Source organism: Pseudophryne corroboree, chromosome 12 (assembly GCF_028390025.1).
Source record: "Pseudophryne corroboree isolate aPseCor3 chromosome 12, aPseCor3.hap2, whole genome shotgun sequence".
Classification (NCBI taxonomy): domain Eukaryota; kingdom Metazoa; phylum Chordata; class Amphibia; order Anura; family Myobatrachidae; genus Pseudophryne; species Pseudophryne corroboree.
The window spans coordinates 16709968-16723207 of NC_086455.1; the positions used below are offsets into that span (position 1 = coordinate 16709968).

Below are 13240 nucleotides of genomic sequence, written 5' to 3' on the forward strand. Positions count from 1 at the left end.
GTGCACCATACACAGCGATCTCCCCAGTCATCTCCAGGCTGTGCACCATACACAGCGATCTCCCCAGTCATCTCCAGGCTATGCACCATGCACAGCGATCTCCCCAGTCATCTCCAGGCTGTGCACCATACACAGCGATCTCCCCAGTCATCTCCAGGCTGTGCACCATACACAGCGATCTCCCCAGTCATCTCCAGGCTGTGCACCATACACAGCGATCTCCCCAGTCATCTCCAGGCTGTGCACCATACACAGCGATCTCCCCAGTCATCTCCAGGCTGTGCACCATACACAGCGATCTCCCCAGTCATCTCCAGGCTGTGCACCATGCACAGCGATCTCCCCAGTCATCTCCAGGCTGTGCACCATGCACAGCGATCTCCCCAGTCATCTCCAGGCTGTGCACCATACACAGCGATCTCCCCAGTCATCTCCAGGCTGTGCACCATACACAGCGATCTCCCCAGTCATCTCCAGGCTGTGCACCATGCACAGCGATCTCCCCAGTCATCTCCAGGCTGTGCACCATACACAGCGATCTCCCCAGTCATCTCCAGGCTGTGCACCATGCACAGCGATCTCCCCAGTCATCTCCAGGCTGTGCACCATACACAGCGATCTCCCCAGTCATCTCCAGGCTGTGCACCATGCACAGCGATCTCCCCAGTCATCTCCAGGCTGTGCACCATGCACAGCGATCTCCCCAGTCAGCTCCAGGCTGTGCACCATACACAGCGATCTCCCCAGTCAGCTCCAGGCTGTGCACCATGCACAGCGATCTCCCCAGTCATCTCCAGGCTATGCACCATACACAGCGATCTCCCCAGTCATCTCCAGGCTGTGCACCATACACAGCGATCTCCCCAGTCATCTCCAGGCTGTGCACCATGCACAGCGATCTCCCCAGTCAGCTCCAGGCTGTGCACCATACACAGCGATCTCCCCAGTCATCTCCAGGCTGTGCACCATACACAGCGATCTCCCCAGTCAGCTCCAGGCTGTGCACCATGCACAGCGATCTCCCCAGTCAGCTCCAGGCTGTGCACCATTCACGGTAAGCTTTGCCACTAGCTCCAGGCTGTGCGTTATACACAGCAAGCTCCCCCATCAGCTCCAGGCTTTGCACAGCAGGTTCCAATACATCAATACTATGATGAGAGCTGTACACAGCACACAGTCACAGACTTCACCACTCTCTGGTAACATCAGCAGCTGTGATAATAAGTGGGGAATACAAAAGAACCAGGCCTACGGGGGAAATAGCCGAGCCTTCTGACTCCAGCAGAGAAGACCCCATCTCCTCCACTCACCTGATAGTTCAACTGAAACTTTTCCATGTCAACTCCCAAGAACTTGGTCTTCACTTGGAACTTCCCAGCTTCCTCACTGGGGGTGATTTCAAAGATGACATTGCGGAACCTGGAAGGCAAAGCAGTTGCGGATACATAGGAGCCTAATTCAGACATGATCGCAGCAGCAAATTTGTTAAAAGATGGACAAAACAATGTGCAGTGCAGGTGGGGCAGACGTAACATGTGCAGAGAGATTTGGGTGGGGTGTGTTCAAACTGAAATCTAAATTGCAGTGTAAAAATAAAGCAGCCAGTATTAACACTGCACAGAAACAAAATAACCCACCCAAATCTAACTCTCTCTGCACATGTTATATCTGCCTCCCCTGCAGTGCACATGGTTTTGCCCAACTGCTAACAAATTTGCTGCTGCGATCAGGTCTGAATTACCCCCATAGTGAGGTTTTTGGTCAGTGGTATCGTTAGGAGAGAGGACTGTGATGGAGTAACATGGTGAATACTCACTGGCTGAAGGGTAGATCTTCTATCTCCAGTAAGACGCCTTTCTCGCGCAGCCTGGTGGCGGTGTAGTTCAGAGTGTTCTGCTTCTTACTCTTTCCCGTAGGCCTTTGGGAAGAAACAAACGGCAGACAGTTAGACTTGCAAATGAGATAAGTCACCTAGCAACAAGTAAATGAAATAGCACCACTCCATATTACAGAAAGCAGCCAGAATGCTGAAGGTATCTCCACGTACTTCTGGTTGGCCCTGAGGTTGTCCAGACAAGTCTTGATGTACTGACTGTAGAAATCGATCTGCTCCTCATGGAAGGCAGTCTTGCAGTGCAGCCTCTGCGTGGTCTGCTGGAGCTTCACCAGCTCAGCTTTCCTGTGCTGCCGATATCTCCTCTGATTCCGTATGTCCTGGATAGGGACAAAAAGTTTAAGGTGTAACTGGCCAGGGACTGAGAGTCATGTGCAGTCTTAAAAAGTCACCAACTTTTGTGAACATCGCCATAGTGACAGACTCGGAACGACCACCAATGAGCCATAAGAATCTATCCTAACATAATCGCTCTTAAAAGCACAAATACCTTAGCGATCATATTGATTATGTCCTGATACTGATTATCGAAGGACACCAGTCCCAGGCTCTCTAGTTTGCGTAAATTACGGATAATCTTGCGCTTCTTGTCCTCGATAGACAACTGACAGTTGCCCAGCAGCGATCGATGTCGTCTCATCTTCTCAGGCGTCTGGGCGTCCTGGAGGGCTCGCTGGTGCATTAAGTTGTAGTGTGAGGCTTCCTGACCAGACAAGAGACAAACACAGTGCAGTGAGAAGGCTGCTAGGTGGTCCACAGCACACCTGACATCTAAGCTTCAGATGCTGGGGAGCACCGGATTGCTCACACCTGGCATTGCTACATGACCAGGACAATGAGAAATACATGGCAAAATTACTATGAGACAAAAGCATCCTTAGAATATACATGCCACCATGTTAGGATTCTTAATTTCTAAGACTTATTGCTTAAGCAAATTCAAATTAATATCCTAAACAAGCAATCCAGTCTTATGGCACCCAGCACGCTACAAGGCGAGAGCAGCAGCAGAAACAGGCTATCCAGTCTTATGGCACCCAGCATGCTACAAGGTGAGTGCAGCAGCAGAAACAGGCTATCCAGTCTTATGGCACCCAGCACACTACAAGGCAAGAGCAGCAGCAGAAACAAGCTATCCAGTCTTATGGCACCCAGCACGCTACAAGGTGAGTGCAGCAGCAGAAACAGGCTATCCAGTCTTTTGGCACCCAGCACGCTACAAGGTGAGTGCAGCAGCAGAAACAGGCTATCCAGTCTTTTGGCACCCAGCACGCTACAAGGTGAGTGCAGCAGCAGAAACAGGCTATCCAGTCTTTTGGCACCCAGCAAGCTACAAGGTGAGTGCAGCAGCAGAAACAGGCTATCCAGTCTTTTGGCACCCAGCAAGCTACAAGGTGAGTGAGGCAGCAGAAACAGGCTATCCAGTCTTCTGGCACCCAGCATGCTACAAGGCGAGAACAGAAGCAAAGACAGGCAGAGATGCAAAACTCACCTGCTGTGTGGAGGCAGAGATGTTGAGGAGCTCTGCTAGGGAGTCCACAGGCTGGGACTGGAGGATGTCCAGCAGCATGTGCTTGGTGCTTCATAGAAAGAGCAGACAGCATTAGTGTTACACATGTGGCTTCATCAGGGCTATGCCCAGGGACACTGAAGACTGCACTTTTTTGCCCTATGTCCAGATAACACAACTTTAGACACAAAACCTGGGGACAAATTAACTAAAGTGCATGCATCACCCAGCTTTCATTTCTCTGGTACCTTCTAGAAAATGACAGCTAGAATTTGATTTGCTACTGCACTTTTGTAAATTTGCACTTTAGAAAATATACCCTTTGGTCTCCACAAAAAGGGAATTTAAAGTGTATCCATCACCTGCATATAGAAGAGGCAGCCATTTTGTGTCCTGTGACAAGACTCATGACAATCGGCTAACCAGGAGTCGTGACGTCATAGGACAGTGGCTTACAAGACACACTAACTGTCCAGGTTTTAAGGATATCCTTGCTTAAGCACAGGTGACTTACTTGGTAACCTCAGTCAGTTTGAATATCTGTGCGCAAGCATGAATATCCTTAAAACCTGGACTGTTAGAGTAACTTAAGGAGATTGGGAAACCCTGCTATAGAGACTTACAGTGGTGCTTAAAAGTTTGTGAACCTTTCACAATTTTCTATATTTCTGCTGAAATTTGGCCTAAAAATACCTAGGATTTTCACATAAGTTCTAAAAGTAGATAAAGAACTAAATCAAACAAATGACAAAAAATAAATAAATAAATAAATAGGAATTTGATACCTGCCGGTAACTCCTTTTCTTCTAGTCCGTAGTGGATACTGGGGTTTTGTACTTTAGTACCATGGGGTATAAATCGGGTCCACTGGAGCCTGGCACTTTAAAACTTTTAGTGTGTGTATGCTGGCTCCTCCCCTCTATGCCCCTCCTACCAGACTGTCTAGGAAAACTGTGCCCGAGGAGACGGACATACCATGAGAGAAGAACAATAAAACTGCGGTGAGGCAACAAGCCAACACACAACCATGAACCTAAGGAGGGCGCTAACCAGAACAGAGAATAGCACACCAACCTAACGAGGATAGCACGGCTATCCCAACAACAAAACGGGACCACAACGCCGGTCCAACCAAACACTTACACAGGTGAGCAGGAACGAAGCACTGAGGTGGGCGCCCAGTATCTACTACAGACTAGGTGAAAAGGAATTACCGGTAGGTATCAAATTCCTATTTTCTCTTACATCCTAGTGGATACTGGGGTCTTGTACCATGGGGAAGTCCTAAAGCTCCCAAACGGGTGGGAGAGTGCTGAGACACCTGTAAAACAGCCTGACCAAACTGAAGGTCATACTTGGCCAAGGTATCGAACCAACAGAATTTAACAAACGTGTTTGAACCAGACCAAGTCGCAGCTCAGCACCACTGTAGGGCCGATACACCCCGGGCAGCCGCCCAGGAAGAGCCCACCGACCTCGTCGAGTGGGCCTGAATAGACGTCGGCAAAGGCAGAGACGCCGAAACATAGGCCTGTTGAATGGTCAACCGGAGCCAACGAGCAATAGATTGCTTAGAAGCTGACCGACTAATCTTGGAGGCATCATAAAGGACAAACAGCGAGTCAGATTTCCAATGACGGGCCGTCCTTTTGACATAAATCTTCAGAGCCCTGATCACATCCAAGGATTCGGGACCAACGGAGGCATCAGACAACACTGGAACCACAATAGGCTGATTCACATGAAAAGCTGACACCACTTTCGGCAAAAACTGAGAACGGGTCCTAAGTTCCGCTCTGTCTGCATGAAAAATCAAATAAGGGCTCTTACAGGATAAGGCCCCTAATTCAGAGACAGGTCTGGCAGACGCCAAAGCCAATAACATCACAGTCTTCCAGGTGAGAAATTTTAACTCCACCCTATGTAAGGGTTCAAACCAATCCGATTGGAGAAAGGACAGAACCACATTGAGGTCCCACGGTGCCGTGGGAGGTACAAAGGGTTGCATATGCAGAACACCCTTCAGGAAAGTCTGTACTTCAGGCAAAATGGCAAGTTGTTTCTGGAAGAGAGCACTGAAATCTGGACTTTGATGGAGCCTAAACGTAGGCCCATATCCACTCCCGCTTGCAGGAAAAGCAGAAAACGACCAATTCTAAATTCCACAGGAGAAACCTGTCTACTTTCACACCAGGAAACATACTTTTTCCAGATACAATGATAATGTTTCGACGTAACCATCTTCCTGGCCTAGACCATGGTGGAAATAACCCGGGAGGGAAGACCCTTTCTAGCTAGAATGTCCCTCTCAACTTCCAAGCCGTCAAACGTAGCTGCTGTAAGTCTGGATAGCCATAACCTATTCCAACATCAACAACTCTTCTTCTGAGGTCCTCAGAAATCTCCTTTGTTCATGGCATCATACCCTTCCACGAACATGTGTTGTGAACATCAGACTTTGATAGATCCATGTTCTTTTAAAAAGACAGGTTGTCCACGAACACTTGATTGTCATCCCATAGATTGAAAATACCTGACTAACTTCACCTTCAAAATTTCTTCTAAGCCTAAAGGTTCTCTTCATCTACTTTTAGGACTTATGTGAAATTCTGAGTTAGTTTTAGGTCAAATCTTAGCAGAAATATAGAATATTCTGAAGGGTTCACAAACCTTCAAGCACCACTGTAGAACTTACACCTTTTTTTGACACGGTCTTATCATAATCTTTGTTGTGTGTAATGTTCCAACTGTATCTGATGTATCGCCTTCTTCCACTTTGTCATCTACAGCAAGGTGTCAAACACTTGAGGCTGTTTTTGACATCGGGGAACTTAATAAATAAGTCAAACGGTCTGTTCTGGTTACTACCAGTGTCCTTCCTAGCAGCAATCCCAACCTTACGTCTGTTTCACCTGGAGAACTATATGTAACTTGTGAGGAATAAGGAGTTTGCTTTAATGCACAGGAGGATTGAATTGTAGCCTCTTCATGTAAGTACCAGAACATTGATCAACTCAATGTCCATTCAGTTGCTACACTCTGCTCAATGTATGAAGGCCCATTCTACCAGTCAATGACCTGGATCCATGAACAAATGATCCCTTTGGCCACAACATGCATTGATCTAGGTATTGAGGCCCTGGCAAATAAATATGGGAAATATTAGCACCCAAATGAGTCACCTGAGTAGCAGGCCGTGGGTACTCATCTCTTCTGCGTTGGTCTCCATCATATCAAACTTGTTTGTGAGTGTAAGAGACATCTCCAGTTTCCGGAGCTGGGCCAAAGCGTGTTCGGAGGCAGCGTCATGCAGGTTAGTGGTGCTTTCGCCTACAATGCAGAGAATAGTCACTGACAGGTCCGTATTACAGGCCTTGACTTCTCCTACGGACCGACCAGGTACATTCAAATGTTTATGGTTCCTACCTAGCCAACTGTGGGGCAGATGTATTAACCTGGAGATGGCATAAGGAAGTGATAAACCAGTGATAAGTGCAAGGTGATAAACTCACCAGCCAATCAGCTCCAATATGTAAATTACCAGTTAGGAGCTGAGTGGCTGGTGCGTTTATCACCTTGCACTTGGCATATGGAATTGATAAACCAGTGAAGTCTCCCGGTTAATACGTCTGCCCCTTTATTCCTAATGGAAATAATGGAGGTGGCAGAGTCGGAGGATAGCTATGCCGGTCTCGACGTTCCATGCAGATTAGTGTGTGTACTCACTTTCATTAGAGAACAAATAATCATAAGTTAAAAAGATTTTTAAGCAGTTTTTTATTTTTTTTTTATTTTTTTTAAGTGTCACTGTTGTGACGATAGATACAGAGCACTTAGACAGCGACTAAAATTTCCTGCACACTAATGAACACCTGCCGTCTTTCGGACATTACTACTTAATATAATGCAGCTGAGGAGCCTCATGACAAAATATACAGAAAATGATGAAATTTAGCTTACATTTTATATTATACAGCATGTTGGGGAGACATTGTAATTGAAATTCTGCTGTTATAAAGGGTGATGTTGAACTAGTATACTATAGAGCTAACGTACCAATTAGAGAATGTACCGTGGGCAGCTCTCCTAGATCTTCCAGAAGCTCATGTATTGGATCTTTGTGGTCAGGGGCAATGGCATCTTGGTGTTCCAGTAACAACTAGAAATGCAGATAAAACTTGACTTGACAGTTTTTTTAAAAAGTCACATTGTCTGCTATATGATGTCTATATAACAGCGGCAGTGAAATGGGCAATGTTTTACAGTGGTCCTCTCACCTTGTGTGTATCGATCAATTCCCCAACAGTAATGTAGATGACAGGTTTGATGGTATTGACCATCTCCGAATACTCATCTATATTAAAGCGGTCTTCTGGTTCTGGGACATTGCAAGCAGTGCGGATAAATTTCCTATATTCAGGAAAAAGGACGAACACATTGGTTCATCGGCTAAGGATTTCAAGGATAGGAACCAGGAGCAACATCTGAAGGCGATGAAGACTCACCTGAACTTCCAGTGAGTCACCTCTAAATACTGGTTGACGAGGCCAAGATGAGAATCATCGAACATCTTGTTAGCCGCGGCATGCTGGAGGACCTTGGCAATGGAGCCCAGCGTTCGTCTTTGGTCTGGATGGATAGTTCCACCCGCTGATATATCCACGATGTCAAAGGCGTCAGGTGCCACCACAGCCGGGTTCATGAAGCGATAATAGAGCAAATTCCCCACAATCTGCCAATCAGATTTGAATAAGAATAATGACCAACAGCAATAGACACTGATAAAAACATATCACGCCCTATCTGCCATTTCCAGCCACTTTGTCACATCAGCCACTTTGAAACTGGATGTATTTATACAACACCTTCCCCTACATGCCGCCCCCTGAGAACCCAGACGTCGGCATGCTGACCAAGAGGGACTATTCCCACGACACTCAGAGTGGGAATAGAACCTCTGTCGCCACCGAGCCCGCCAGAGGAGTGTTGTGCCAACCCCCTCCCCGCCAGCATTCCGCTGCCGGATTCCCGAGGGAGGTATGCTGACCGCCGGTTCACACATACCCAACTCCTTGAGACCATTGGGACAGAAGCCCAGTAAAAGGGGCAGGTCTCATAATGAAAGTAACCAGTGTTTTTAAGGGATCCGGTCTCTAGTTCAACAGTAACTAGGTCAACACTATCTAGGTCGACCATTAATGGTCGACAGTAACTAGGTCGACAGGGTCTCTAGGTCGACAGGTCAAAAGGTCGGCATGAGTTTTTTACGTTTACTTTCTTTTTTTTTACTTTTTCATACTTAACGGTGCACGTGGACTACAATTGGGAACGGTAGCGAGCCATACGAGGGGACATGGTGCACTAATTGGGGTTCCCGGTCACTCTACGAAGAAAACGACAAAAAAAAAAAAAAAAAAAAAAAAAAAAAAGGAGAGAGTCATGTTGACCTTTTGACCTGTCGACCTAGACCACGTCGACAAAAATAACCTGTCGACCTAGCTACTGTCGACCAATAGTGGTCGACCTAGACACTGCCAACCTAGTTACTACCTACCTTCCATACCACACCCGTTTTTAAAGGGGCTGCTTTATCCAAGAACTTCCTACCTTGTGTATATCCTCCTCTCTGGCCTTCGGGAACTTCTGACTTAGAGAATCTTTCAGAACTTTACCAATATAGCGCATTCCATAGCTGAGTGAGAGAAAAAACAACATTACACAGCTGGAACTTCGGGGTAAATTTACTAACATTCGTGTTCTGGTAGAGATTAAGGGGGTCATTCCGAGTTGTTCGCTCGGTAAAAATCTTCGCATCGCAGCGATTTTCCGCTTAATGCGCATGCGCAATGTCCGCACTGCGACTGCGCCAAGTAAATTTGCTATGCAGTTAGGATTTTTACTCACGGCTTTTTCATCGTTCTGGCGATCGTAATGTGATTGACAGGAAATGGGTGTTACTGGGCGGAAACAGGCCGTTTTATGGGCGTGTGGGAAAAAACGCTACCGTTTCCGGAAAAAACGCAGGAGTGGCCGGAGAAACGGGGGAGTGTCTGGGCGAACGCTGGGTGTGTTTGTGACGTCAAACCAGGAACGACAAGCACTGAACTGATCGCAGATGCCGAGTAAGTCTGAAGCTACTCAGAAACTGCTACGAGGTGTGTAATCGCAATATTGCGAATACATCGTTCGCAATTTTAAAATGCTAAGATTCACTCCCAGTAGGCGGCGGCTTAGCATGAGCAAATCTGCTAAAATCCGCTTGCGAGCGAACAACTCGGAATGACCCCCTAAATTCAGCTAGTTACGAATGTACACGGGTGTATGGTTTTGTTTTTTTAAATCCCGGTAATTTTAGTAAGCTCCCATGTTTTCTGGATTTGTGTTTTTCCCATCAAAGTGTACGGGCTCCACTTGAGTGACAGCTCAGGAGCGCTCATCACTAGTGGTGCTCCCTATATGGCTGGCGGATACCCAAGTGACATAGGTCACGTGGAGGCCCGCCATTGGGGAAAGGGGATTCACTGCCCTATTCCTCCCTCACCTTTGCCTTCAAACTACTTCAGCAACTTGTGTCCAATCGTCTGTTTCACTTTCCTTCCCTACATTGGACTATTTGCCCGAAACATACAGTACTATGGAGACTGCACTCACAAGGTTGACAATTAATTTTACAGCAACTTCCCCATACTCCTCATTGTGGACCTTGCTGTTATCACACTCTTCTCGTGTCACAGTTCTTTCCAATTTAATTTCCTACCTGTCAAACCGCTCCTTTAGTCTCTCCCTAGAACACATCATCCACTGTTGAGTTCCTACGTGGATGTGTTCCATTCCCTCTGCACATTTCTCCTGGGGAACACCCAAATCTCCATCTCCTCAGCTGACCCCCCTCTCTCTGTGTTAACTCCACATGGACATCCCAATGCTACTTAAGACTCAGCATGTCCAAAACAAACCTGACCATCTTCCCAACTCCCAGAGTCACCACCTTCCCTCCCAAGCTCTTGGTGTCATACTTGATTTCTCAGTTTATGCCTCACAATATGGGTTTCCTAGTTCTGGTGTCTCCACCTTCACAATATAGTCAACGGGTTGGGTATGGGTGACCGACGGTCACATAACCGCATCCCTTGTCAACATGCGTCATTATCTTATCCAAGATGCTACCATATTGCTCATCTGCTCGCTCATCTCCCACCTTGATTACTGTAACTGCCGCCACTCCAACATTCTCTTCCCATTAGGATCTCATTAGCAAAGTCCCCCCTACCATACGTTTGTCCCTCACTGTACAGAGATGCAGATCAATGATAATAATATGACGGCACACTGTACTATTAAATAAGACCCATAGTTATATGCAGAGTATTTTATCTGGTGATTATAATCATTTTTGCTATGAAAGACATTTGTCACAAAACCTGTTGAGGAATATCAGTATTTGACCTTATAGGACATTCATCTATGTTGGTGTGACAAGTACTCATCACAGCATAATGGGATTTAGTCATTCAATATGTTGACACCACAATGTTGACAATGGGTGAACATTGTCAGAACATTGACAATATGGTTCGGCTGCGGGCTGGAGGGTTAGGCTGCAGGGGGAGGATAGGTTTTAGCGGTTACGGTCAGGCTTGCGGGGGCAGGAGGGCTACCGTCAGGCTTGCGGGGGCAGGAGGGCTACCGTCAGGCTTGCGGGGGCAGGAGGGCTACCGTCAGGCTTGCGGGGGCAGGAGGGCTACCGTCAGGCTTGCGGGGGCAGGAGGGCTACCGTCAGGCTTGCGGGGGCAGGAGGGCTACCGTCAGGCTTGCGGGGGCAGAAGGGCAACCGCCAGGCTTGCGGGGGCAGAAGGGCAACCGCCAGGCTTGCGGGGGCAGAAGGGCAACCGCCAGGCTTGCGGGGGCAGAAGGGCACAGGCTTGCGGGGGCAGGAGGGCCACCGTCAGGCTTGTGGGGAGAGATGTCAGGGTTAGGAACTTGAGGGAGGGTTAGGAGAAGAATACTTACCAGAACGCTGGAGGAAAGTCACAGTATCGGGACCCAGAGACCACTGCAGTCGTCAGGAGCAGAACTAAGTGACTGCTGGGCCACCAGGGATTAAATGCTACAATGTCAATATTTCATCAATGTCTACATGATGAATTTTGACAGCTGTTTATATATGTATTTTATCATTACAGCCATACATAATACGGATTATATATTAATAGGATAAGCGTTCACTTCTTAGTAATTAGTAAAATGTCAGTATATCGTCCCTGTATTCAGCTGCATAGCATTACTAGAGAGATCCCTACCACACAGGGAAGCCATACAATACTCTCATCCGCATGGGTCTTCCAGCGAGCGGACGCGTCACTATCACGCACCTATAGCAATGGCCGGTGCTCTCATACTCACGGTATCTGGTCCACATTGGCGCAGATAGTGGAGAAAAACTTGTCCGTCACCGAGAGGAGGTTACGTATGGAGATATCGAGCCGTCTCTGAACCTCGGGGTGGGTGAGCGCCTGCTCCGGAGTCACGTCATATGGCAGAGTACTGATGGATAACACAGACACCAAACGTACATTGTCATGTATTAAGCAAGGGGGTAAGAGTTCAGTCTTGCCGTGACTTCCTAGTGCAGCCGTTACACACAAACACAATCACCTCCTCCGTCCTTTATAGCAGACACAGCCTTTATGCATCTAAAGTGGACCTGATTCACAGCAAAAAGCTCCAGTGATAAAGCAAAGCATGTCAGTTAGGTTCTACACAGGTATTGAGGCACTGTAAGATTACACCAATACACAGTCTGTATATTACAGATTAGTTACCCAGGAAACTGCAGGTTTATGACAAACCGTTTTAATCTACCAGAATGATTGATCACTACCCTTGCAGGCTAGATCCATTTGTCATACTACATCTTGCCAGTAGACAGAACCGCCGCAATGAGTTTGTGGGCAGATCCAGGACCCCCCCAAATAAGAAAGTCAAAGACTTGTCGGACAACAACACACGTTAGTCTGCGTATAGTGCGAAAATAAACGAGGCCTATTATTAATAGCAGCTCTGCGCAATCAGGTCCAACATACATTATCACTCTTATTATACCTCTTATTGCCCGTCTGCGTTTCCACTTGGTTGACCCAGCTCTTGTAGGTCTCCACTGGGTTGATGCGAATGTTTATGGTTTTGTCCTGCAAAACCTCCTTCACCACGTTCCCCAGGATCTGGCGCAAGGCGTTCTGTCCTCTGGCACTGCGGTAAAAGCTCACCAGCAAACGTACGACTGTGGGGTTCCCGGTTATGATATCTTGTATTCTATCCACCTTGGAGCTGCAAGGACAGATATATGGACAATTACAGTCTAATCAGATGCAGACATTAAGCCTTGCATGTGTGTCGGAACACTTACTCTATCTCCTCTTGCAGAGCGGTGCGGAACAGCTTGAGCAGCAGGTAGGCTTCCCTGCGATCAGACGCATAGTTGTATAGTGTGAAGGTTACGGACTCCATGAATTTGGTGGACTTGTTCTGTGGCATCTGGAAGATCAGTCTGGCCATGTACTCTGGGTTAGTCTGCGAATAAGTCCAAGATTCTGGTCACTCCAAGCCAAAAGCCTATAGCTCTGCCATCTGATAATGCACAAGAGCTGAGGGCCATTAATGGGTCTGCCTACATACAGTGGTGGCAGCCATTTTGTGTGCTGAGGCAACGTCCATGGAAATGGAGCATAGCAGATTACTATGACCACAATGAGGTACTTTGGTGAACATGCCTCTATGAAGGGACATGGCATTTTCATAAAGATTTGCTGGTGCCATTGATTCTAAGTTAACTGACA

The 13240-nt window shown here is 47.3% G+C and overlaps 1 protein-coding gene across 2 annotated transcripts in view; it reads right to left on the minus strand.

Annotated features, from left to right (window-relative positions):
- IQGAP3 (IQ motif containing GTPase activating protein 3) overlaps positions 1–13240 on the minus strand; it is a 49988-nt gene that overhangs the window by 3302 nt on the left and 33446 nt on the right. For both annotated transcript variants that reach the window (XM_063947099.1, XM_063947100.1), the window contains 13 exons: positions 12811–12974; positions 12507–12731; positions 11808–11948; positions 9012–9096; positions 7910–8136; positions 7682–7814; positions 7461–7563; positions 6587–6734; positions 3387–3474; positions 2385–2597; positions 2048–2214; positions 1817–1918; positions 1311–1419 (listed from right to left, as the gene is read on the minus strand). In XM_063947099.1, the coding sequence (XP_063803169.1) occupies positions 1311–1419; positions 1817–1918; positions 2048–2214; positions 2385–2597; positions 3387–3474; positions 6587–6734; positions 7461–7563; positions 7682–7814; positions 7910–8136; positions 9012–9096; positions 11808–11948; positions 12507–12731; positions 12811–12974 (1905 nt within the window). The remainder of the gene's footprint in view (positions 1–1310; positions 1420–1816; positions 1919–2047; positions 2215–2384; positions 2598–3386; positions 3475–6586; positions 6735–7460; positions 7564–7681; positions 7815–7909; positions 8137–9011; positions 9097–11807; positions 11949–12506; positions 12732–12810; positions 12975–13240) is intronic.